The sequence below is a fragment of the Indicator indicator genome, chromosome 4, assembly GCF_027791375.1.
Source record: "Indicator indicator isolate 239-I01 chromosome 4, UM_Iind_1.1, whole genome shotgun sequence".
Classification (NCBI taxonomy): Eukaryota; Metazoa; Chordata; class Aves; order Piciformes; family Indicatoridae; genus Indicator; species Indicator indicator.
In genome coordinates, this window is record NC_072013.1 from 5,499,665 (window position 1) to 5,524,311 (window position 24,647).

The 24,647-nt window shown below is 46.6% G+C and overlaps 3 protein-coding genes across 3 annotated transcripts in view; 1 reads left to right on the top strand and 2 right to left on the bottom strand.

Moving 5' to 3' along the window:
* TTLL5 (tubulin tyrosine ligase like 5) overlaps positions 1–5,925 on the bottom strand; it is a 118,741-nt gene extending 112,816 nt beyond the window's left edge. The window contains exons 1-5 of the mRNA XM_054400474.1: positions 5,849–5,925; positions 2,794–2,903; positions 2,220–2,302; positions 921–1,027; positions 252–382 (exon numbers count right to left, since the gene is read on the bottom strand). Coding sequence (XP_054256449.1) covers positions 252–382; positions 921–1,027; positions 2,220–2,302; positions 2,794–2,903; positions 5,849–5,925 — 508 coding nt within the window. The remainder of the gene's footprint in view (positions 1–251; positions 383–920; positions 1,028–2,219; positions 2,303–2,793; positions 2,904–5,848) is intronic.
* A 1,032-nt stretch (positions 5,926–6,957) lies between these two features.
* ERG28 (ergosterol biosynthesis 28 homolog) lies at positions 6,958–8,836 on the top strand. The gene is made up of 4 exons (XM_054400643.1): positions 6,958–7,090; positions 7,303–7,393; positions 8,471–8,589; positions 8,757–8,836. Exons 1-4 carry the CDS (start codon positions 6,958–6,960, stop codon positions 8,834–8,836), a joined length of 423 nt encoding a protein of 140 aa, XP_054256618.1.
* Positions 8,837–11,162: 2,326 nt separating this feature from the next.
* Positions 11,163–24,647, bottom strand: part of FLVCR2 (FLVCR heme transporter 2) — a 46,841-nt gene continuing 33,356 nt past the window's right edge. Inside the window, exons 8-12 of the mRNA XM_054400210.1 lie at positions 23,213–23,323; positions 22,494–22,599; positions 20,825–20,936; positions 20,341–20,396; positions 11,163–11,219 (exon numbers count right to left, since the gene is read on the bottom strand). Of these exons, the coding sequence (XP_054256185.1) occupies positions 11,163–11,219; positions 20,341–20,396; positions 20,825–20,936; positions 22,494–22,599; positions 23,213–23,323 (442 nt within the window). The remainder of the gene's footprint in view (positions 11,220–20,340; positions 20,397–20,824; positions 20,937–22,493; positions 22,600–23,212; positions 23,324–24,647) is intronic.

Here is a 24,647-nt window from a genome sequence, read left to right on the forward strand (position 1 = left end):
AACAACACTATGCACAAAAAAGAGCTGGAGCCTTAAGCCTACATCAGCTTCTTGAGGACTCAAACAGGCACAGAGCAAAGAAAAAATTATAAAAAGAATCATGAGGATCTTTTCTACCATCTTTCCAGCCTCCTCTAATTTTGTTGCCTTAACCACTGGCATGATCAACGGGCCAGATTATTAAAAGTAACTTCCTTACCCCCACCCAGTTATTTTGCTTCAGGTCTAAGCACCATCAGCCACTGACTTACTGCAGAAGTCCTGGTATTCAGCTGGGAGGATAAAGGTCTGAGGTAGGATATGGAATGTCTTGAATCCATGGGCCAGCTGCATACGACTGACATTCTTGTATAGTCTGTCCTTTCGGGTCAGTTCATATGACCTGAAGTCCCAAAACAAGAGACTATGTATTTTTTTGCCCACATGAAAAGCTAACAGACACATTACAGCAACCCTTCATCCAAGTTACACAACCATCTGCAGACCTGCCAGATGTCTAACCCCTAATCTGTCACTACTCTTCAGTTCTACTGTCTCTGTCCCATATTAATATCTACCCTCGTTTGGAGCACCTCTTACAATTCCCAAGACAGGACTGAAACACAGCAAACTGTTACAATGGGGTTCATAAACTTTAGCAAGTGATATATGACTCTCTGTAACTAAGAACATAAAGTGCCAAATACTTATACCACCAAATAAAGAAATTTTTTTTTAAATTCAAAAATCCAGTATTGAGGCTACAGTGCTTCAACTCAAAGCCTGTTTAGAATGAAGCCAGCATGTGGCACAGGCCCAGTGCATTAAGAGTTTTCAGTATCATGTATATTCTGGCAGCTTTTTTGTTTACAGCTCACTTTGTTCAAATTTTTGCAAACTATCAGAAAGATGTTCAGCAAGACATGATACCTAGGCCTTACCTAGGGAAATGATTGACTTTCTGAATATCTGTAAGGGAGCGCAGCAAGTAGGGCTTCAAGTGTGATCCTGTCCACATGAGATTATAATCACTGCTATTAGGGTGCACCTAAAAAGCAACACAAAAACATCACACACGAAAACAGAGAGCTAATGAAAAGCACTACCACTTGTCCTAGAGACTGGGACCTTATGTCTATGAGGCTAAAACAATTCTAACTTAAGATGACCTCCTCTGCCCATCTCAAATATTAGGGCAACTCTAGCCAGACTCCTGTCCTACTGTACAGTAGTGCAGGGAAATAACTATGTCATATTTTTCTAAACAAACTTGTGGGTTTCTTCTTTTTATAGACTATTTAAACCCAATTTGTAAAGCATTTTATATTTCTTCAGGAAATTTGTGAGACCAGTTCCTTAACTCGGTGTTACTGAGAAGAAAAATCCACCACCCACACATCTTCTGGCATACAGGACATTCATTAGAGCAAGACCATGTTAGAAGGTAAATGTGAAATGCTACGTCAATACATCATGAGCTGGCAAAGGCTGAGGGATTAAATCCTTCAGATCTCCCCAAGGGTGCGAGATGACGCTTTAAAAGCAAAAAGAGAAAAACACATGACCCAACTCCAGCACTGCTTCTTCCCTAATTTTGCAGGCTTAAGGCTAAAAGGTACTCTTTTGAGAGATCAAAATCACAACATGCTTCCTGCCTGACTTAGCAGAGTATGTGAAAAAAAAAAAAAAAAAACCCTCATAGAATCATAGAATTGTCAGCGTTGGAAGGGATCTCAAGGATCACCTAGTTCAAACCCCCAAGCCATGGGCAGGGACACCTCATGCTAGATCAGCTTGCCCAGAGCAACATACAGCCTGGCCTTAAAAATAGCCAGGGGTGAGGCTTCCTTCACCTCCCTGGGCAACCTGTTCCAGTGTCTCACCACCCTCAAGGTGAAGAATTTCTTCCTAACATCTAATCTAAATCTACCCTCCCCTAACTTGGATCCATTCCCCCACATTCCTATCACTACTTGACACCCTAAAAAGTCCCTCACCAGCTTTATTGTAGGCCCCCTTCAGATACTGGAAGGCCACAATAAGGTCTCCTCAGAGCCTTCTCTTCTCCAGACTGAACAACTCCAACTCTTAGTCCTAGTTTCTAACCCTGCAGAGTACATTAAAAAAAAAAAAACAAAACATCACACAGCAAAACGCAAAACATAATCATCATTGTCATCAATCATTATCATCACTTCCCAGCACGGCACATAATCAGATCTGAAGATCCTTGCACTCACCTCATGGAAGCCATGGGCAGTCAGAATGCTTCGGACCAGGCGGCTGTCTGTTCGCACAATCTTATAGGACAAGCGGTAGCGCTCTGTTAAGAGGGCAAGAGACACAATATTAGAACCTGCAGCTGCAAGAACAAATCAAAATTGCCTGTGCTAACAAAGAAGACAGAAGAGCATCACCAGGACTCAGCACACTACAGCTGCAGTTCATCCATAGTGGAGCATTCACATACATAGCAGGCAAAGACTGGTTTTAAGTTCTTCACTACAGAGTAGCAAATTTGTATTCTGGCCATAGGTTCTGACATGGCCTCCAAGATCAATTTGCAAGCAGATAGTTTCAACTCAAAACACATCAGGACCCAATGGAGGGACAAATACAGACATTTGTCACAACCCAAAGACGTGGAAAACATTCACCAACTCATCAAGCCTTTCTGAATATCCCAGTGCTCAGAGACAATTGTAATTTCCTTACTAACCTGTCCTCTTCCCCGCAACAAAGAGAAGGGAACATCAAATATGAGATTTCCGCCTCATGCCCTCAGGCAAAAAACTGGTATGAAGTTGTACCCACCTCCAATCAGGCGGAGGTAGCTGTCATTGGTCAGAATGGCTTCCGCATGAAACACCAAGACAGGGATCCGCCTGTAACCTCCACCAGTCCACCTGATACATGGGTGATCCCTGAAACAGCCAGACAGTCAGTACGAGCAACTGCTGAGCCTCATACACAGAGCACTTACAATGAGGACACAGCAGTTCTCTGTAGTTGCCCATGCTTGCCCACCTGCCCTGCAGACAGGACACAGGCAAACATGCTGTGTGAAAAAAATGGGAAATTGAGGAGGAGGCCTGTAAACATGCTCAAGTGACCTGCAGCTGGGGTGTAGAAAAATACACTCCAGATGATCACAGGATGTTAGGGGTTGGAAGGGAACTCTGGAGATCTTCAAGTACAACCCCCCAGCAAGAGCAGGACTGTAGAATCCAGCATAGGTCACACAGGAACACGTCCAGATAGATCTTGAAAGTCTCCAGAGAAGAAGACTCTACAGCTTCTCTGGGCAGCCTGCTCCAGTGCTCTGTGACCCTGACAGTTAAGAAGTTCTTCCTCATGTTGTGGTGGAACCTCTTGTGCTGTAGTACATCCGTTGCCTCTTGTCCTATCGCAGGGCGCAAGTGAGAAGAGGCTGTCCCTTCCTTCCTGACACCCAGCCCTCAGATATTTATATACATTTATTAGATTCCCATTACATCTTCTCCTCTCCAGGCTAGTAAGCCCTAGGTCTCTCACCCTTTCTTCGTAAGGCAGTGCTCCAGTCCCTTAATACCATTCTAATTGTTCTCTATCCTTGCATGTTTGACAATCAGAACATCTGTGCTCAGATAGCATAGGTCTGACAGACTGAGGCACCCTATCAAACACGTTTGAAATCCCTGCCGTGCTGTGGGAAAGCTCAAAGCACAGTGGTAAACTCTGCCTGCACAAATCCCTCAAAACCAGGCACAAACAGCAAGTTTGTGATCCACCAGCAAGGACTAAGCTCTACGGTGCCTGTCTCCCCACTTTTGTCTCTGCCTGGGTGATGCTCCAGGGAGACCACAGTTAGCAAAGTAACAAAAATAAATTTACTCTTTGCATTTCAGCTGTTGTTTTGTGGTTGTGCTGACTCACACACACACAGACTAGGCACCCTTGGCACTCAGCTCAAAAGGGAATTTTCCAGATCATCCTCTTCTTGGGTTGATTTTGCCAGTCTAAGTCAGAGTTCTGTTTAATTTGTTTATTTTACTGAGTGTAATTGGGGAGAAACCTCATGAATTTTCATAGCTGCAGTTCTCTGGAATTATAGCCTGAAAACAGGACCTATAATTCAGGATGAACCACAATTGCTGGTATCCACACAACTTCCAGTCCTTCCAATGCAGGTTCCAGTCTACAGTTTAAGAACTGCAGATTAGTGCGTGCTGTCTGATTGTAATCCTGGACTGTAAAGTGCACAAAAAGGCACTCATGCAGAGTCTGAGAGACTACAACAGGCTTGTCTTAGCTCAAAACAACAGGCAAAATTATGTTCTTCCTTTTTAATTTCAGTAGAATACAAGCCAGCATTCAATGACAATGCTCCCAGCTATAGGTTTCAAGATAAAGGGATTGGTTCTGTCCAAAACAACAAGACTACATGGGTAACTGCCATCTCCTCGGAAGAATTAAGGACGTGGACACACCAAAAAATAAGATCTGTTATATAAAATCCTAAGATCATAGAAAGAAAACCTGTCAACCTCCCTAAGCAGATAAAACTCAGATTGCTTATTGCTCACTGCACAAGGAAATGGAACCATGAAAAGGTTAAGAGACTGAATGGTTAAAGAGACAATATTTCTGTCTACACAGACGAGAAGAAATATAAAGATTGACAGATACACAGAAACATTTGTCTACAGAATATGCTAGATCATTGTCTGCCAAATACTTGGAGAAACTACAGAAAACAACATACTTCCTATACTTGGAACACAGGAACAGAGATAAAAGGGCAACTTTCTGATGCTAGGGCAAGTAGCATCTCTTAAGCATCACTTTAGTCTTCTTAACCATATTTATTTCCAGTATCACCCAGATCAATTAACTTCACAGCACTCCAATGTGCTTCCACCACCAATGAAGAAGAAGAAAAAAATTTAAAAAATTAACTAGTGAGGAATAATTAGGTAGAAGGGACCCAAGAAGCTTCAGAATTTACAGTACAGGCTAGAGCCTTATGTAAGTGGGAAATGAGCCGAGGCAACAGGAGAGTTTATGTTAAGCCTGTCCTGAGGATTTGCAGTAGGACTCAATCCTCCAGGTGACATTCATTCTTAGCATGACCCTTGGTCACTTGATGCAGACACGCTGTTACTTTGTAGGTGAAGGCAGTTCTGGACCTTTCCATCTATGAGTGTCTGGCAAGTCTGAGCCAGCTACCTGGGACAAAGCAACATTCCTTTAAATACTTTAAGTCACTGCAGTTTGCAGCTGGGTGCCCAGTAGTAATATGGATCCAAAAGAACACAAACTGGATATACTAAAGTAGGTCCAGGAACTCCATTCTGGGAAAAAGTGAGGGAGCAACTCCTTCAGAAGCAAAAATAAAAGAAGCTAATAAACAAAGACAGAACAATGATTCACTAGCAAGAAATAGGAAATCTAGGACCTGAGTTCTTACAAAACAGTTTTCTAAAAGGCTCTAAAGCATTGCATACCATTTTACTGTACATTTCCATTCTCTGCAGCAAAGTAAAACCCTAAACATCACAAAAATAAGCAAAGAATCAAGGACATTCTTTTTGTTTGTTTTCTTAAATATCATCACTAAAATTCCCATTTTAGGAACATGACAGAAGAGAGCAATAAAAGTACAGGCAGAGCAGACAAGAAAAGAACTCCACCTTCAACCTTGATGAATACAGTGGTCCTTGAGGCTACAAACATAGTAGCCTGCCTATAGGCTTGGGGCCCAAACCAACTATCTTCCACTTCATGGGTATAAGGAGGGTAAGGAATGCAACTGTCTTTTCAGATTAGTACAAATCCTGCAGGAAGCACAGAGAGATAAAAACAGTTAAGAGGGAGTTTTCCTACTTACTTCAACCCATCTACATCATCTTCCTCCTCCGAAGATGAGCCAGTTTCCTCCAGATCTCGAGCCATCCCAACTGGCATTTTCCCTGGGAGTTTTCATAAAGCACAGTCTCAGCAGCCTCTGAGAGTTCTTCCTCTAGATTCAAGGGATTTTTCAAAAGCAGTTACCTGCAACAAGGATTAAAAGCATAAATGCATAGCTAAGCAGGACAGCAAGTGACATGAGGTAACTTAACTCCCACCTCCTGTCAATACATATTTCTCACAGGACCATCAACAAGCTTATTACAGTCTGTAAATTACCTCCTCGACAGGGGAGCGTAGGAAGAACCATCACATTCCAGCAGATTATTCCCTATCTGCTCGTGAGAGTCACTCAAGCTGATACCGCTGAAAGGTCCCTGCCCTGCCTCCGGCCGCAAGATCGCACTGGGCTAGCCAGGCCCGGCCCACTGGGAAACGCCGGCTAATCCCCGGCACCGAGGCTTCCCCTGCCTGGGCTCGGCGGGACACTTCTACCGGCCCGGGAACCGATCCCCATGCCGGCCGCGCCCAGGGCCCGGCCTACCTCGCGGCAGCCCCGGGAAAGGCAAAAGCACCAGAGGGACCACAAGTACCACGCCGGAGCCGGCGAGCTACCGCCCTTCAGCCTGAGACAGCAGCCCCTCTGCTTCCCTTACCTGCTCCGACATAGCCCCAGCCGGCGAGGAGGGAAGAGGCAAGCGGACACAGATGCCAGGCAACCCGGGCCTCGCCCGCCGCTTCCCCGTTACTACAACAACCGGCGAGCGCCGGGCCCGCCCCCAGCGCGCAGGCGCAACAAGCGCGCGAGCACCCCGCCGTTTTCCCGCCCACCCCTTTCACGGGACCACGGGAGTAGGATCCCCTCCCGCGCGCTCGGGAATTCGATTGGCGGTAGAGGCCTCACGTCAGCGTGGTACGTGGGAGGAGCGTCGCGTCCGTGGCCAATGGGCGTGCGAGGTGGCGGCGTGCTCCGGGGGCAGCAGTAGGGCTCCCGGTGAGAGCACGTCTGCGGACAGGCAACGCCGAGTGGTGGCTGCGGCCCGATCCTTGCGGGCAGGTTTCGTGCCGGTCGACCAATCAGTCGGGAAGATGAGCCGATTCCTGAACGTGCTGCGCAGCTGGCTGGTGATGGTGTCAGTCATCGCAGCTGGGAACACCCTGCAGAGCTTCCGCGACCACAGCTTCCTCTCGGAGAAGCTGTACACCGCCAGCCCCGGGCTCGGTAAGGGCCGCGCCGGCCGCCCTGAGGCTTGGAGGTCGCCTTCCAGCCGTGGGTCCTGGGATCTCCTCTGGGCACCGCCTCGGAGGCTGTGGCTCAGGCCCGGGAGTCTTCTGCTGCCCCGGCGTGCGCCGCCCTGGCGGGGATGGGAGGGAGGCAGGCGAAGCTGTAGCATGATCTCCATGTGTGTGTGTCCCCACACTTTCATTGCGCAGTGAACGGGCTCCAGGCTCGGACCTTCGGCGTCTGGACCCTGCTGTCATCAGTGATCCGCTGTCTCTGCGCCATCGACATCCGCAACAGGACGTACGTACAGGAGCACTGGAGAAAGCCTGTCATTTGTTTGCTAGTCATAACCTGAGCATCTAGCTTAGAGGGCAGCGCAGAGGAGGAGGGGAACCAAAAGCTCTTCGTGAACTTTCTATGGGGTTGAAAGCGTCCCCCTGTTGGATTTGTGTGTTAACTGCTGCTCCTTTATGCCTGTGTGGAGGGCTTTCTGTTTCTTAGGGGAGGCAGAAAGCAGTTACAAATTTCTGAGTTCCAGCTTAGAAAACATCTTCTGATGGTGTTGCTGCTCTTGCAATTAGCAATTGCTAATGCTGTGGTCTGACTGATTCTGGGTACTCTTTTCCTATGATAACTCAGCTAAAGGCTGTGGCCAGTTAAGAGTCCCTTTGCAGCAGTCTTAACCACTGAGAACAAGGGGCCTGAGATGCAGCCTGATGCTGAGGCAGGCTATTTCTCCCTTTGGTAACAGAAATATTTCTGGGAGGGATTTCCAAGCAGGGGACTCTGGGTCTGTGCTAGACAAAGCCTGTGCTGGAGATTGCTAGAACTTATTCTTTTGTGACCACCTCTCCCAGACCCTTAGCCCAAGTTCCTATTTGCTTGTCAGCATGTCATTGGGTTGCCAGTGATAGGGAAGCAGTCTGTTTACCTGTTTTCAGGAGGTGGTGGCAATGCTGTTTACCATTATAAGACAGTTATTTCATAGGATTTTTTGGACCTACTCCCTTTCCACAACTGTGGCCCCTAGAGGGTAGCAGAGCACAGGTGGGAAGATGTGTTGTCAGTCCTGTCCCTCAGCCAGTTCTGAGCTCATCCAGTTCTCACCCTCCTTTCAAGCGCACACATGCTTCTCACTTCACCAGTGCCCTATTCTTACTCTCCCCTCTTCACCTGCCTTCAGACTGAACAATTCCTGAAACTTTCAATGTGCCATTAAACACACCACCCCCTTCTCCCTGCCCCAGCTTTTGCACTTCACTAGATAAGGGACGAAGTGTCATCGGTGCTGCCACAGTTTACCTCATTTCCACTCAGCCATGCTTGTACCCATACTATGGGCCAGATGATAACCTGTTTCTTTCTGCTCCCCAACAGCCTCTATTACCTGACGCTCTTCACCTTCTTTCTGGCCCTTATTCACTTCCTCTCCGAGGTCTTCGTTTACCGCACTGCAGCCTTGACAATTGGAGTTATGGCACCCCTCATGGTAGCAAGTAAGTAGAGCTCTACAGCTTCCCAAAAGAACTTACTTGGAGCTATGACATCCCAGAAAAACACCCCGTGTAGCTATGAGCAAAAGGCAGGGAGGACATAGTTGGGGGGAATGCCTCATCTCCTGTGTAGCATTCTCCACATGACTCATCCTATGTCTCTGCCACAGGTTTCTCTATCTTGGGAATGTTGATCGGGCTGCAGTACCTGGAGGTAGAAGCACTGTCACAAAACAAGAAGAAAAACTGAAAGCGAGGACCTGTGTAGGTCAGCATTGTCTGGTTTTACTACCAGACTTCCATTGAATTTTGGCTGAACTTTTCCAGAACTTCAGTCTCACTGGTGGATCAATGTTGGACTCTTTCAATCATTCTTCATTACCAAGTGTTGATTTTTGTCCAAGCAATACTTCAACAGACTGATGTCAAAGACCAAGTCCCAGAGGAGTTTGTGTCAAAGCTTGTGAAGAGGGGCAGTGTGGTGACTGCCTCCCTGGAGGAGAGCAGGCACTGTCCCAGGCATGCCCAGTGCACTGATTCCCAGTGTACTTGTCAGGAGGTGGTGTAGAGCTACCCAGGATCCACTGAACACTTCGGACCAGAGAGAGAACATGTGCTGCCCCTGGCACTACTGTGTACCTTGCATGTGTGTGTCCTTCAGGGGCCATTTCTAATAAATGACAGAAATCTGTGGAGCCCAATGTCTGTCTTTTTGCTACACAGCAGCAGGTAGAGGAAATACAACCTCAGAGCAAGCAGCAGTTTCTACTGTGTGTTGCAGGGTAATTCATCTCTCTTTACAGCAACCCCACCTTTCCTTGTTTCCCACAGAATTCTACGTCTGGCTGCTCACATCACACACACATGAAGAAAGTTGTTGCAGTTCTCAGTTTTGCAGACTGCAAGTGTCTATGAGCCACCTTTGAAGTGAGCTATAACTACAGAAAAGATGGAGAACACAGGAAAAGGTTGCTTAGACCTAGAGGAAATAATGCCTGAACCAGGTTGGCACTGTCCAGAAGGCAGGGAGGAGCCAGCAGGATCCCCTCGCTGGGAAGCTGGCGCATGTGCAGAAGAAAGAATAACACAGAAATGAAGAAAAGAGCACAACAGTAGTACTGAATAGAAAGATGGTTTTTCCATTCTGCAAAACATTTCAGGCTGTTAGAAGAGCCAGATGTAGATGTAGACTGTTTCAACATTTTAATAGGAATGTTTCCCATTTCATTGTACATTCACATTAAATGTACAATGTTCAGAACTTCTGAAAAGCTATTTGAGACCCCCATGGTCAATCCCAAACTATCAAAGACAGAACCTGAATTTTTTAATGCACCAAAAGACTACAATTTCACAGAAAAAAAAATGCTTTTCAAAAAGGGTATGTCAGAGAGGACTATTTTTACCTGTTCCACCTGGTTGTGATTTTTGTCCCTTCTCCCACAAAGTGCTACATGCGTAGCTACATGATTTAAGCAATATAAGGACATTTGATGTCACCACCAGTGGAGGGAAGCTGGAAAGGAAGGAGAAGGGATATAGATCTACATCTGTGTTTAGAAAATAAACAGCAGCATACCAAAGGGCAGTGTCTACAAGACACAAATGCTATTAAGAGGGATTCTCCTGTTCACTGTTATAAAATGGGAAACTACCACGCTGGAGCAGATCTGGATTGTTGTACTTCAAACATCTCTGTGGGTGTGAAGAGCATCAGTCTTGGCTGGTTATTTCAATTTAACACTTAATGAAAGTGTTTATGTAGGATTGATACACTCAAAAGGTACTTTATGATTGAAGAGGAAGACAGTCCTCAGCCCAGGGAGACTGTGGTTTGATTGACTCCTATTGCTAGTGTAGTGATAGGGTTAGGCTTGTGGCATCAACACAAACTGCAGAACTAGTCCTTGTCTCCAGGAGTCTCTCAATTACTCCTGATGTATAGGAACATCGGGGCAACCTCAGTAAATTCTGAGCAGAGGTTTACCCACAGACTAAGAGTGCTTCATCTGGGACAGACATGTAATAAAACCAGAGATGGCAGTGGCAGATGCACTGCTTTGCACTTGCTGGTGATGTTCTGAGGCCTTGACCATCACCTGTGCTGCAGAGCACCATAGGCACCAAGGCAGAGCAATCCCTCTTCCTGAGACCCAGCTGGAAGCTCTTCCAGGGCTGCTCACAGAGTTGGCACAGTCCAGCTTCTCACTTCATGGCACAGCTTGCCTGTGAGAGGAGACAACCATGTGCAGGGTGCTATCCTCGTGTTCAGCACTAGCCTAGAACTACAGCTTTGCTAGGCATGTGTGCTTTTCTCTTCCATGCATAGTAGGATGGGGGGAAGTAGTGGATGTTCCCAGCTTTTCCTCCCAAGCAGCAAAAACAGTGAGATGCAGAGGTACAACTGAAGAGAGCAACACCTTGTTTTGCTCTTTCACTCTCTCTGCAAACAGTTGACTGGGCTCCTGTCCTGAGGCTGCCCCCCCACCATGGTGTGTATGTGACAGGAGGACAGTGTGGGTAGCAAATATGGGAATGAGACAGGGTGCATCTCCCAGCTGTGCCACCCCTCCACTTTACAGCTTTGATTCCTCAAGAACTATGGGATCACTGTGGGCTTCTGGCATCACTTTCTGCAAATTAGACAGAGAAAAACAATAGGGTTACAATCTTGAGTTGCCAGACTCAAGCTTCAGAGGCCAGCTGGCCAGAAGCTGGCTAGTACACAGATCCCTGCTGCTGTGCAGAAATCCCCCAAGAATCACCATCCTCAGACACTGCACCTGCTTCCCTCCTCCAGATTCTTCTCCCCAGACAAGAGGCAGTAGGGCAGCAGGGCAGAGCAAGGGTCCTACTTCCTTTAAATTACTTGCTGTAGTCCTCAGACCACAGTTAATTCATAGAAGCCACACAAGGCCAGGTATCAGCCCCACAGCCAGCTCACTTGGAGGCATTTTACTGCAACACAAGATCAGTCTTAAAGTGGTAAAGCTGCAGGGGCAGTGTCTGTGCAAGCACCAAAGAGAACCTGCACCCTCTGCACCTTCAGGAGGTTCAGCACAGCAACCGGCTCCTCTCTGTCCTTAGTTTGGCATGTCTGAAGGCCTCTTCAACTCCCAGACAGATTGCTGGCTCTGCTTATCTTCAAGTGTTTTCATCCCCACCCCTTGTTCAGGGCTGGCACCCTCTGCCTCGCTTCTTCCCTGTCCCCAGCTTGAACTCATGGATGAGATAATTCCACAGAATGGTCCAGATAACACCTTCTTCAAAGTTCATTACTTGGATCTCAAACAGCCTTTAAGAAATAAGAGGCAACCTTCCCCACCTCCCACCCCCCCCACCATGAACCCTACAGAAGAATTAGTGTGATTCACAGAATGGCTTAGGCTGGAAGGGACGATAGAGATCATCTACTCCAACCTCTCCGCCATGGGCAGGGGCACCTCTCAGTTAGACTTGATTGCTCAAGGCCTCATCCAAGCTATTCCCTGAACTCTCCTACAGTTTCTTCCCTTAAGATGGATGTAGTCACTCTGCAGAGGAAAAGCAAGTACAACCAAGACTGCTGTCCAATTGCCACCTTATCCTGGGCTGCATGAAACAGCCAAACTTTTGGAATTTCATTTCAGCCTTACTGGGTATAGCTTGATGAGCTCCTCTGCTGAGCCCTTCTGGGCTGTATTAGGATTAGACCTGAGACTTTTCCTTTCCCCAGAAGATTTCAGATACCTCTCCAAGTTCTGAGCCTGCTTACAGTGAGACACCCCAGTTGTCAGAATACAGCATGTAGACTTGTAAGGGTAAATGTGGCATCTCCCACAGCCTGGGCTCTAAGCTAACTCACTGTGGGTCAAGGCTGAGGCAGAAGTCAGAGGTACACAACAAAGAGACTCACACCCCCATTCCAGTTGAAGAGAAGTCCAAGCAGCATGGAAGCAAGAGATATGAAAGTTTCATTGTGAGTAGCTTCTTACACAAACTGCAGGTGGAAAGGTTTTACAGAGGTCAGCAGCAATATCCCAAAGTAGAGAAGTGAGATCAGGAAAGCTTCAAAGACATGCCTGGAAGCAAAAGCTAAGAAATGCAAAGAGGGAACTCCTACCAATAGTGGGTAGGGGGATGCATGAAATAGTGCCAGAGGTAGGAGTAAGAAGAAAACTACAGTTAGACTTGAGAAACCCCACTAGAAATCATCATGGAAGCATTCTGGCACCCCTTTCTGGGGTCTGAACCCACTCACCTGCTGTGGAGCTGCAGGAACAGAGGTTTAGGAGATCAGCCAGCCTGCAGAGCTCTACTGCCTTGGGAAAGGAATGCTGCTTTCATGGATGAGAGCCACAGTGTTGTGAAAGGACATGCAGACAGCCTGCCCATGGCTTTGACATAGAAGGCTGCTTGCCACACATTAAGCACAGAAAGGGAACAGGGAAGTTGGGGATGCTGGGGTGGGATATACACCATTTTTACCTACTACCCAAAATTCCATCTTTGGGGGTTTTTTTTGTTTTGGTTTAGTTTTTTGTTTGCCTGTTTTGTTTTGTTTTTTTATTGGCAGTATTTCACTAGAGAGTAAGCATGCTACAGCTTGTAAGGGATTCCAGTGAGCTACTGAGGGTGGATGCTTGCCCTAATGCTCTAAATCACACTAGCCATGGGAGGAAAAAGCAACATGCCTTTTGGTATTCCACTGAGATCCATTATATGCATCTTTGCATCTAAGCAAGCATACAGCCAGCAAAAAGAAGTACTTGGCCCTGATCAAGTCCTGACTTACTCAGGATGTAGTTTGAAGACACAGCAGGACTTCAGCCCTGCTTTAATCAAATCCTTTGCTCTGGCTGTACACCTAGAGCAGGTCACTGGTCATCCAAAATCATCCAGCCCTGCTGGTAGCATAACACTCCAGACAAACGTTTTTCATTTTATTTCAATTTAAAAAATAGACAAAGTCTGAAACTACTTCAGTCCCTCCTCTCTGCTATAAAGAATAGGTTCTTCACACACACACACTGAAAAATTCAGTTGATCTACCACTATGTAAGACTGGCACGAATTAGCCTGAAGTGCCACGAACACACATCAATCAAATTGGCAAATTTCAAAGAGGTCCAGCAAAACCCAGCTGGAATGAGAAGTCAGCCCTGCCATTTTGGAACCCTGCATTTTTCTATCATAGCTGCTTTCTTAAAAACCCACACAGGCTTACAAGTATTTCCAAAGAAATGTTGCCTAAGACATTTCTGAGTCAATTCACTCCTGAGTCAAAACAAAGTATGGAAAACTCAGCAAATTATTAAATTGCTCATTTCGTAACGCAAAGAAACAATGCTGGAAAGCAGGAGCAGGCTGTACACAGCACATGTGTGAGTGAGGATAATGTGTATGCTCCATCAGCTGACACCACTATGAAGCCTAAGGCACAATGTTGGAATGGCTTCAGATGCACTGAGAACAAAGGCAGCCCGCAAGAGACTTATTATCATATAAAATGGGCATTTGAGCCAACTGTCCTGAGATACAGAAAGCTAGCCCTGCTGACCTTCTGGGAACTGAGGCAGCCAGAAGTGGGAGGATTGATTGGAACCACCATTACAGCTTCATTAAGAGAGGACAAGGTGCCCACAATGCCATTGAGCTAATTTAGTTCCCACTACAATTTCTACTAGTTGCAACACGTGTTTAATTATCATCACAAGCGGGTAAGGGTGCTGATAGAAAACAAACTACTTGTGAACACAAGGCAGGTCCTGCAGGAAGAAAGGAAAACATCCAGCAGAGTGGAGACAGTGGCCAAAAGCTTTGACAAGTAGCTGCTGACAGGCTGTGATTCCTGGGCAGTCTGATAAACTCTTGCCACTGAAGCTATGGCTTTATATGACTCTTGTCACTGAAGCTATTGGTCTTCTCCCTGCAAGCCAGCAGTCTGATTCTAGGCTTTCCATTTCATCACCAGAAGCCACTAGTAGCTGGAAATAGATGATCTTTCCCTGCAAGGATCATCGTGCGGGTTTTCCCCTTGTGTGTTCCTTAATACACTGGGAAATCAAGCTGTTCCACAGTCCTGCTCAACACTGAAGCCACTCAACAGCTGAGCATCCACCTAAAGGTTCTGACAGCCTTTCTGGACTTCTCTGTCCTTCAGAATTGCCTCTCATGGGACTCTTTCAACCAGGCTCCTAACCAGGCCAAATTCTTCCCTCCTGAAGTCCAAGGTGGCAGTTCTGCTGACTCCTCTCCTTACTTCTCCAAAAATAAACAACTCTGTCATTTCATGATCGCTATACCTGAGATGATCTCCAGCCTTCACATCACCCAAGCCCTTCCTTGTTTGCAAACAACACATAGAATCATAGAATCAACCAGGTTGGAAGAGACCTCCAAGATCATCCAGTCCAACCTATCACCCAGCCCTAAGCAATCAACTAGGCCATGGCACTAAGTGCCTCATCCAGTCTCCTCTTGAACGTCTCCAGTGATGGTGACTCCACCACCTCCCTGGGCAGTCCATTCCAATGGGCAATCACCCTCTCTGTGAAGAACTTCCTCCTAATATCTAGCCTATAACATCTAGCAAGGCACCTTCCCTAGTTGGCTCACTCACCAGCTGTGTCAGGAATTTATCTTCCACACAGTCCAGGAACCTCCTAGGGTGTTTTCTCTCTGCTGTACTGTATTTCCAGCAGACATCTGGTAAGTTGAAATCCCCCACAAGAATAAAGGCTTGTGATTGTGAGACTTCCCCCAGCTGCTTAGGGAATATTTCATCTGCCTTTTCTTCCTGGCTGGATGGTCTACAACAAGACTCTCACCATGACAATTACCTTGTTGGCCTGATTCTTACCCATAACTACTCAACCCTATTACCACCATCATTAAACTCTGAACAGTCAAAACACACCCTAACATGCAGGGCTATCCTACTGCCTCTCCTTGCTTGCCTATCCCTTCTGAAGAGTTCAGAGCCCATCCATTGCAGCACTCCAGTAGTGTGAATCATCCCACCACGTTTCCTTGATGGCAACCGTATCACACTGCGGTAGGATGGCTTCCAGCTCCTGTTTATTGCCCACGCTGCATGTATTGGTGCAGATGCATTTCAGTTGGACTATTGATCCTGCCACCTTGTGGGGGGAAGCCCTAATGCCTGCATAACCATTATCAGGTTCTTCTGTGCTTTCTAACACACCAATAAGGCATGTGCTACATGAATCTTCAGCCCCTACCTCCACTGAGCCTGCAGACTAAAGGGCCTCACTAGCACACCACCCCTCAAATATTGGTGTGCTGCCCCAAGGCTTATCTCTAGTCAACTTGATTTTATCCCTTTCCCTCTCCAAATCCAGTTTAAAGCTCTTTCAACAAGCCTTTTTGAGACAGGTGTGTCCTGTCTCTTGCCAGAAGGCCTGGTGTCATGTAAACCAAAATTCTGCCAGTGACACCAGGCTCAGAGACAGCTGTTGATCTAATGGCTTTCCCTGTTTATTCCTTCATTACTCCCTGCAACTGGAAGAAAACTATTTGTGCTCCTGATCCCTTACCCAGTTGTCCCAAAGCCCTGAAGTCTCTCTTGATTTCCCCAGGACTTCTTGTTGTAACTTCATCACTGCCTACCTGAAAAATCAGTAATGGATAATAATCTGAGGGCTGTACCGGGTAGGAAGCTTTCTTTTCACATCTTTAACCTCACAGTATCACAGTATATCAGAGGTTGGAAGGGACCTCAAGAGATCATCAAGTCCAACCCCCCTTCCAAAGCAGGATCACTCAGGGTAGTCCACACAGGAATACATCCAGGTGGGTTTTGAAAGTCTCTAGAGAAGGAGACTCCACAACCCCCCTGGGGAGCCTGTTCCAGGGCTCTGTCACCCTCACTGTAAAAAAGTTTCTCCTCATGTTGAGGTGAAATCTTCTATATTCTACTTTGAACCCATCGTTCCTTGTCCTATCACTGTGAACCACCAAAAAGAGCCTGGCCCCCTCCTCCTGATACCCACCCCTCACATGTTTATAGGCATTGATGAGATCCCCTCTCAGTCTTCTCTTCTTCAGACTAAACAGCCCCAGGGATCTCAGTCTCTCTTCACAGGGGAGATGCTCAAGTTCCCTAATCATCCTCCTGGCTCTCTGTTGGATTCTCTCCAGCAGGACTCTGTCTCTTTTGAACTGGGGAACCCAAAACTGGACACAGTATTCCAGGTGTGGTCTCACCAGGGCAGAGTAGAAAGGTAGAAGAACTTCCCTGAACCCCAGGGAAGCAGAAGACTTCCCTAAGAAGTGGGTCTAGTCTGCATATTGGGCCTTCTGTTTCCTTCAGAAGGGAATCTCCTCTGACAACAACTCATCTGTTTCTTTTGATTTATGGAAGATATTTTGATGCAGGGTGCATACAACAATAAATATGCCTGAGCCCTGCAGTGTCCATTTTCTAAGTGGGACGTCAGTGGTAACACTGGCAATTGTACCAAGCTAGGTCTGCTAATGAAGGTGATGTCAAAAACTTCATCCATCAAGAGTACCAGTCAAGTAGGCTTGCCTAGGTCACACAGCTACAGCTCACTCTCACTTAATCTCAAATCAACACTGTGCAAGTACCCTGCTAAAACTGCTACAGACTGCAGCATGGAGACAACTTCAGAAGCACTCAGCCTGAAGTCCAATCTTTCTCTGCCCGTGGGACCCTTCTTCACACTTTCATCAAAGCATGACAGTTTCACACTCCCCATAGCACACATTCTAGTTTTATCAGGATATTAAGGCTATTTTTCCCAGCAGACTCACTCTGCTTTTGCCTGTTAGTCCTGTTGGCTATGGCACTAAGTGATGCATTCACTTGACGAAGAGCTTGAAAAACAAAAGGTATTGTGGTTAACTTGGTAGATCAGCCAGTCAGTGTGAAGCAGAGGATAGATAAAGCATTACAACCTGAACAACAGCTGAGAAGATGCCAAGTGCCATTGAGATTCACATATCAGCAAGCACAGAGCTTTACAGTTTTCAGGCATTCTTATACTAAAAGGCACCAACCCAATGACTCTGTGTAACAGTGTGAGAGTGTAAACCATCACACTCTGTTATTGCTATGTTTTTAAACTTCCATCTTGAAGACATCTGTGCACCCTGGCTGTTATCAAAGCCAACTCTTCTGGAGGACTCCTGATTATCACTCCAAGCAAGAATCTGGACTGTAAAATCCCAAGAGAAGAGTCTCCAAATGTCTGCACCTCCTCTCCCCAATAAATTACTGACAATTCAGTTCTCCATCTGCTCCATGGCCAAGCTTTACACCTATTGGAATCACTATGCCCCTATCTCACATGAATCTGGTGGGATCTCAGCTCTGTTTTGTCTTTCTCTTGGGGGTAGGTGAGCACTCCTAGAAGGCCAGAAAGATTCTTGGTACTCTAGGGCCATTGGTATCAACCTAGAAGTGCCATTGGCTTGGTGTCTGTGCAGCCCATGAGCATTCAGAGAAGCAGATTAGTGTGATTCTCCTACCTTTGTGTGTGAGCTAGTGAGCAGGAATGGGAATTCAAGGGGTTAGGGTTACAAGCTACAGTCCCATAATCCGTGATCTGATTGCTGCCTTGGAGTCTCTGTAACAACAGCCACAAGTCAAATCATAAAAAAGATGGGGGCAAGTAGGGAAGAAAACAGAAGGGAGGGGAAGTTTTATAAAAAAGAGGAACAGGCACAGGAAGAAACCAGTAAAATCAACCAAGCATGGGCAAGGCAGCTGTACCACAAAGGAAACCTCCAGTACCTGACACCATCAGAGCTCTCCAGAAAGGCAGTGCACGATGCCCAAGCCCAGCTGGCTACTGCCCTGACTGAGACATCCATGTTAGCACAGACCATCAAGTTCAGCCCACCCTCAGTTGGTCAAGCACCTGGAGTTGTTTGTGAAACCCAAGCGAGCTCAGCCATGTGGAAGCCACATTTGGGAGGGCAGTGGGATGTTTTTCATAACTTCTCACAGCCTGACTCCTCAGGGGGAAGGAGCAGCCAGTGAAGTCTTTGACTGCTTGAGAGCTGTTACCTCACACACATACCTCTGGTTCTTACACCAGTCAGTTCTGCAGGCTTTTAGGATTATAAAAATTACACATGTACCACCTTTACTCTGCTCTCAATGCCTTCCCCACTCCAGCAGCAAGCTCTTACAATTGTATTTATACTAAAAAGATTTGTAGTAAAAAAGGCTTAAGCAAAAGTGTACAATTCACCACAGAAGAGGAATGTCTGATAAAGGTGAAAGACCTCACTTCTACTACTAAGCATCATGTTCACTGCCAAAGGACCTTAACATGTCCTGAGCCTTCCACATCTGTTATGAATTAATTCTTAGTGCCACCAGCACCTCTCTTTATAACTCTGCTGCCTCAGCTCTTGCTGAGGAGAGTTTGGTCTTACAATTCATCTTCCACCTTTGACATCAGCACTGGCCATCAAGGGATACAAGCACTCTGGTGTACCTCAAAACAGACTGGTCTTTATCCCAACTCAGCTTAGCTAAGCATGCTCCAGTCAACCCCATTCACAGCAGGATTCTGGAACAGCAGTCTTCTTTTAGCTTGGTCCCACAGACCATGATGCTCACCACTGCTAAGATCACCCAAAGTTTTAAGCAGAAATTATTTTTAACTTATTACAAGGTGGGAGGTCTTTACCTGAACTAGATAAATTATAAAGGGTTTTTCCTGCCCATCAATTACACGTGCAATAACTACTCAAGGCACCATCAGTTCCTTTTACTTATCCTACCCTCTACATTTTATTTTGACTCAACTATCTGAACACAAAATAAAAAAGTATATATTTTGCAATTGAATATCCACCTTCCTGAGCAGGTGGCTGGAGCAGAGCTGCTTCTTGGACCTTCTGGTCTTATCTAGAGGATGGCAGCACTGCCTCCCTGAAAGAGCTGACTCAAGCCAGCAGAGAGAACTGAGCTGATGCACTTTCCTAATCATGGTCACTGACAGCTTCATGAATGTTAAGTGGATGTCTCTGCTAACATCATAGAAGAGGAGTCCATAGCAACAAGGAAAAGAGCTTCAAATAGCCACCAGTCTCCTCCCTTTCCCTGCAGGGAGAGCTTCACCAGACACCCTCTTACACATATAAACAGCTGCATTTATTGTACAGCATGCCACAGGGACATCATAACCCAAGCACTGGTGCACACATATGAACTAACACCTTTGTCTGCAGCACTGCACAAAGCGTGGGAAGCCAGGCTGCCCAAGCCCTCATTTGGGATTTGCCACCCAGCTTCCTCCAGTCCCATGCACTGAACTGCACTTGGTAGCTGAGAATAGGGAATCAGGAATAACCTGCCTTCCTAGGGGCCTGGAATAATAGTTATACAGCTCTAAACAAGGGCAAAGCACTGAAGGTCTCAGTGCATTGCATCTCTCAGGGGAGAGCAGCAAACACACCTGGCCAGTATGAAGATGTGTGAAACCCTACAGATTGCCAAAGGACCACAGCCTACAGATCCTGTGTGACATGAACAGCAGAGAAACTGAGGCCCAGTGGCTTGCACACTGGGTTGGGATCACAATCACCTGCCTGAAAATGCCAACAAGGAGCTTTCACCACAGGCTGGGCAAGAAATGGTAGGATAAGAGAAGTGAATTGCAGCTGCTCATAACTCAAAAAGGGCAAGCCCTGTTCCTAGAAAGGGGAGAGGCTGGGTGTTGTCCTGAGCTACCAGCAGGAGCACAGCAGAGGCTGAAGGGGGTGTTTACTCACTGTCTGTTGGTTATCCAGATTGGCCTGCTGTCTTCGGAGATCAGCCTTAATGAATACTGCAACAGAGGGAGGAAGAGAGAGGTGAAGGCAATTAAATCACTGCACAGAGCTCAAATCAATCTCTCCAGGAATCAAAGGGGCAGCAGAGGCCCCAGAGGAGAGAGGAACACATTACAAGTAAGCATGGGAAACCACTCTCCTAGAAGAGACAAAAGAGCACTTCTGAAGCAGGCAGGATAGAGACTCCTTACTGCAACATGTAGAAGGTACATCTTTCAGACCCCAGCCAGCAGCCAGGGCAAGAAGCCTTGGATCTTCTTTGTAACAGAATAGATGCTTAAAGAAGCACAGCAGCACTGCTATGGGACTGTTGTGTGGGCCCTGCCCTTTTCTACAAGCACCACTACACACAAAAGCCCTTCAATTCACATGCCAAGCCCAAGGGGAAGAGTCACAGCAGAGGAACACTGAAAAATGTAATTACCTGTCATCATGGTCCCCAGGAACAGAAAAGCACAAAGAAAGAGGTTTCCTGCCTTCGTCCCAAAGCGATCCATGATTTGCCCTTGGCTGATGGTGAAGGCAATACCAAAAATCTACAAAGGAAGTATCAAGCTGTTAATACAAAGCAGCCTGAACAGCTTCCCAGCTTCATCAAGGTATACAGAGCATACAGATCAGCCAAGGCTAAAGCTTTGTTATAAACATCCAGAGACAGATCCTTAGAATCACAGAATCATTAAGGTTGGAAAACACCTTTAAGATCATGACATGCAGCTGTAACCCAGCTACCATGACCACTAAACTATATCCTGAAGCTCCACATCCACAGCTTCTTGAACACCTCCAGGGATGGTGACTTCACCACCTCCCTGGGCAGCCTGTTTCAATGCCTCACCACTCTCTCAGTAAAGTTTTTCCTATTGTCCAATGTAAACTTCCCCTGGCACAGCTTAAACCCATTTCCTTTCGTCCTATTACTAGTTACTTGGAAGAAGAGACCAACACCAGCCTCACTACAACCTCCTTTAAAGGTAATGGTAGAAAGCAGTAAGACCTCCCCTTAGCCTTCTCTTCTCCAGGCTAAACAAACCCAGCTCCCTCAGCCACTCCTCATAGGACACCACTCCTCATATGACACTCCCCAAACCCCTCACTAGCCTCATTGTTCTTCTCTGGATATGCTCCAGGGCCTTAATGTCTTTCTTATACTGTGGTTCTCAGAACTGAACACAGTACTCAAGCTGTGGCCTCCCCAGGGCCAGGTACAGGGGCACAATCACTTCCCTACTGCTGCTGGACACACTGCTTTTGATACAGGCCAGGATGCCATTGGCCTTCTTGGCCACCTGGCCACACTGCTGGCCCATGTTCAGCTGGCTGACCACCAGCACTCCCAGATCTTTTTCTGCTGGGCTGCCTTCCAGCCACTCTCTCCCCAAGCCTGCTTGGGGTTGTTGTGACCAAAGTGCAGGACCCAACACTTGGTCTCGTTAAACCTCATTCCACTGACCTCAGCCCACTGATTTAACCTGTCCAGATCTCTCTGCAGAGCCTTCCTGCCCTCAAGCAGATCAACATTCCTGCTCAATTTAGTGTCATCTGCAAACTTGCTGATGGTGCCCTTGATCCACTCATCCAAATCATCGATAAAGATACTGAACAGAAGTGGCCCCAATACCGAGCCCTGGGGGACACCACTTGTGACCAGCTGCCAGCTGGATTTAACTCCATTTATCACAACTCATTGGGCCCAGCCATCCAGCTAGTTTTTAATCCAGCAAAGAGTCCACCTGTCTATGCCATGGGCTGCAAATTCCTCAAGAAGAATGCTGTGGGATCCTTGCAGCAGATGGGAAGATAGGTGACCCTTAAAGTTGGAATCTCATCTCTCACTGGAGAATAGCCAGGTGCTAGGCTGTTAGGAGCAATGTTGGAAAAGGCAAGGATGACTTGCATCCCAATGGATTTTCCTAAGCAGAAACAGAACAGATGCCACTAGAGAAATGCCATGAGAAACATCATTCAAAAAGCCAGGCCCTGGAGTCCTTAGATTTGCAGTATGGTACAATAAACATGGACAAGAAGCTGAGAACTACAATTTAATCTCTCTACCTATAAGGAGGCAAGCAAAGGGGAACCAGCACACCTACCTGTGCTGAGACATTAAGGAGCCCTGATGATGTCCCTTCTGATTCTGGGTATGTCAACTCCGCAGCAAACTCAAAGCCCAGGGGAAGGTAACCTGTCATGAAAAACCTGTAAAGAAACAGAAAGGAAGACTCAGCCAGAGGGAAGACTGAAGAGACAATGTGACCTACATCCCTTCACCAACTGCACAGGATGTTTCCCCTAGCATTGACAGAGTCCAAGCAGCTGTTTGACACCCCCACCATGGCACAGGGCTTCCTTCTACCCAAAATTACCTTTGCCTACAGCCTCAAGGCACAAAGCCAGGCCAGCAAGGAGCTGCTACAAGGATGAGGCATTAAAAGCATCATCTCCTATAAGTAACTCTAAGGTGCATCATTCCCAGTATGGTCAAACAGCTACCCAGGACCCACACGTTCTTCATTCCTGCCCATTCCTGCCCATATGAAGCTGTGGACCACTTGCTTCCCAGATGCTTTCACTTGATTAACAGGAATATTTAAGGCAGCTGCAGCTAAGCAGGGCCATGCTAATGTCCCTGACTTGAGTGAAACACATACAAGAGAGAGATGCAAAGAGGAGATCATCATGTCCTTAAATTATGCACTAGCCACACACAGGCTACTGCTCTCCCCAATCCCTCCTGAGCCATGAGCTCTGCCTCCCTGCTCAACCCCTGCCAGCTCACATGCAGAGGAAAGCAGCCTGCACATAAACTTACCCCAGCATGCCTGCAGTCACAAAAACCACCCAGAGGTGGCCCAGGCTCAGAGTGAAGGTGTAGACTATCATTCCAGCCAGAGACATGACATAGACAGCTAGCGTTGTCTGTCTGCAAGGAGAAGCAGAGTCAGAGTGTCACTTCATCCAGCCCTCCTTTGTGTCCACAGATCTTGGTACAGTTTGCAGGACATGGTTAAAAAAATAAATAAATACATTATTAAAAGCTGCACAGCTTTCTGACACCACAGACAGAAGAACTGGACTGACAGACAACATGGAAGGCCTGCATACACAATAGAGCAGCAGGAAAAGCAAGAAAAAGACCTAGGAGTTTTCACATCCCTCAGGACTGCAGGCATCACATCTACAAGGAGGTACCTATGAGGCAGCCAAGAAGCTCATATCCTGCCACAGTCCTGTACAGTAGTACATGGCTCTTGACAGGGAGAACAAGATCCAAACAAAGAGATCATTAACCTTTCTTTGGCACCCTCTGTACTATAACCAGCTAAACACACTCATAAGCAGGATCTGAGCATTCCCAAACAAGAAAGCAAAGCCAAGAAGTGACAGCACTGATACACTGTTATGGGACTGTATTTTTCAGTGCTATCCAAAACACCTTTCATTGTTGCTCCTTTCTGTGTTTCAACTGCCTACTATACTTGAAGAGGTGACACACAAGCCAGGTGGCCCTCACAATCTCACCTTAAGCCACAGGAGCACTTAGCAGGGCTAGTGCTAGTTCCATGGCCTACAGCAGCTAAGCCACAAGCTCTCATGTTTAGGCAGAGAGGACAAAGAGATCCCCTGCCCAGGAAGCATGCTCATGCTCACATGTCAATTCTTATCCAAATAAAAGTTTGAGAAGCTTATTTCAGGCTTTGATCATCATTCCATGCTCCAGACATATTTAATGTATTGAAACATTTCGCTGTGACATGTAATTTTTTTTTGCATCAAAGGGGTAGGCAAATCCCTTAATCTCCAATGTTGTATCATTTCTAGAATATGTTCTTTCCAATGCTTCCATAGAAGAAAAAAGTCATCTCTGAAGGCAGCATAATGGGGCTGCTTACTTCTGCTATAACCCATTCTAGAGAGCTGCTACATGGCCAGCACACAGCCTGGAGGCTGCAGAACGAGAAGAGCTTACAGACTGACAGATGAGTTAGCAGCTCCAGAATGTGAAAGAGATGCAAGTAAAAGGTTTTTTCTGCTCAACACAGGTCCCTCAGATATCTCCCATGAGTTCTTTCTTATGCCTGCTATTCCTTGACAAGGAGCTCTGGAGGAAAAGTGCTGGCTATGAAAGGAGCTCAGTGCTAAAATTACAGCTCCCTGGGCTGTACAGACAGAGTTTGAACTGGGGGCTCCTCCCATAAACAGGAGTCTCCAAATTACAGAGCAATCAGTGCTAAAATACAGTGCAG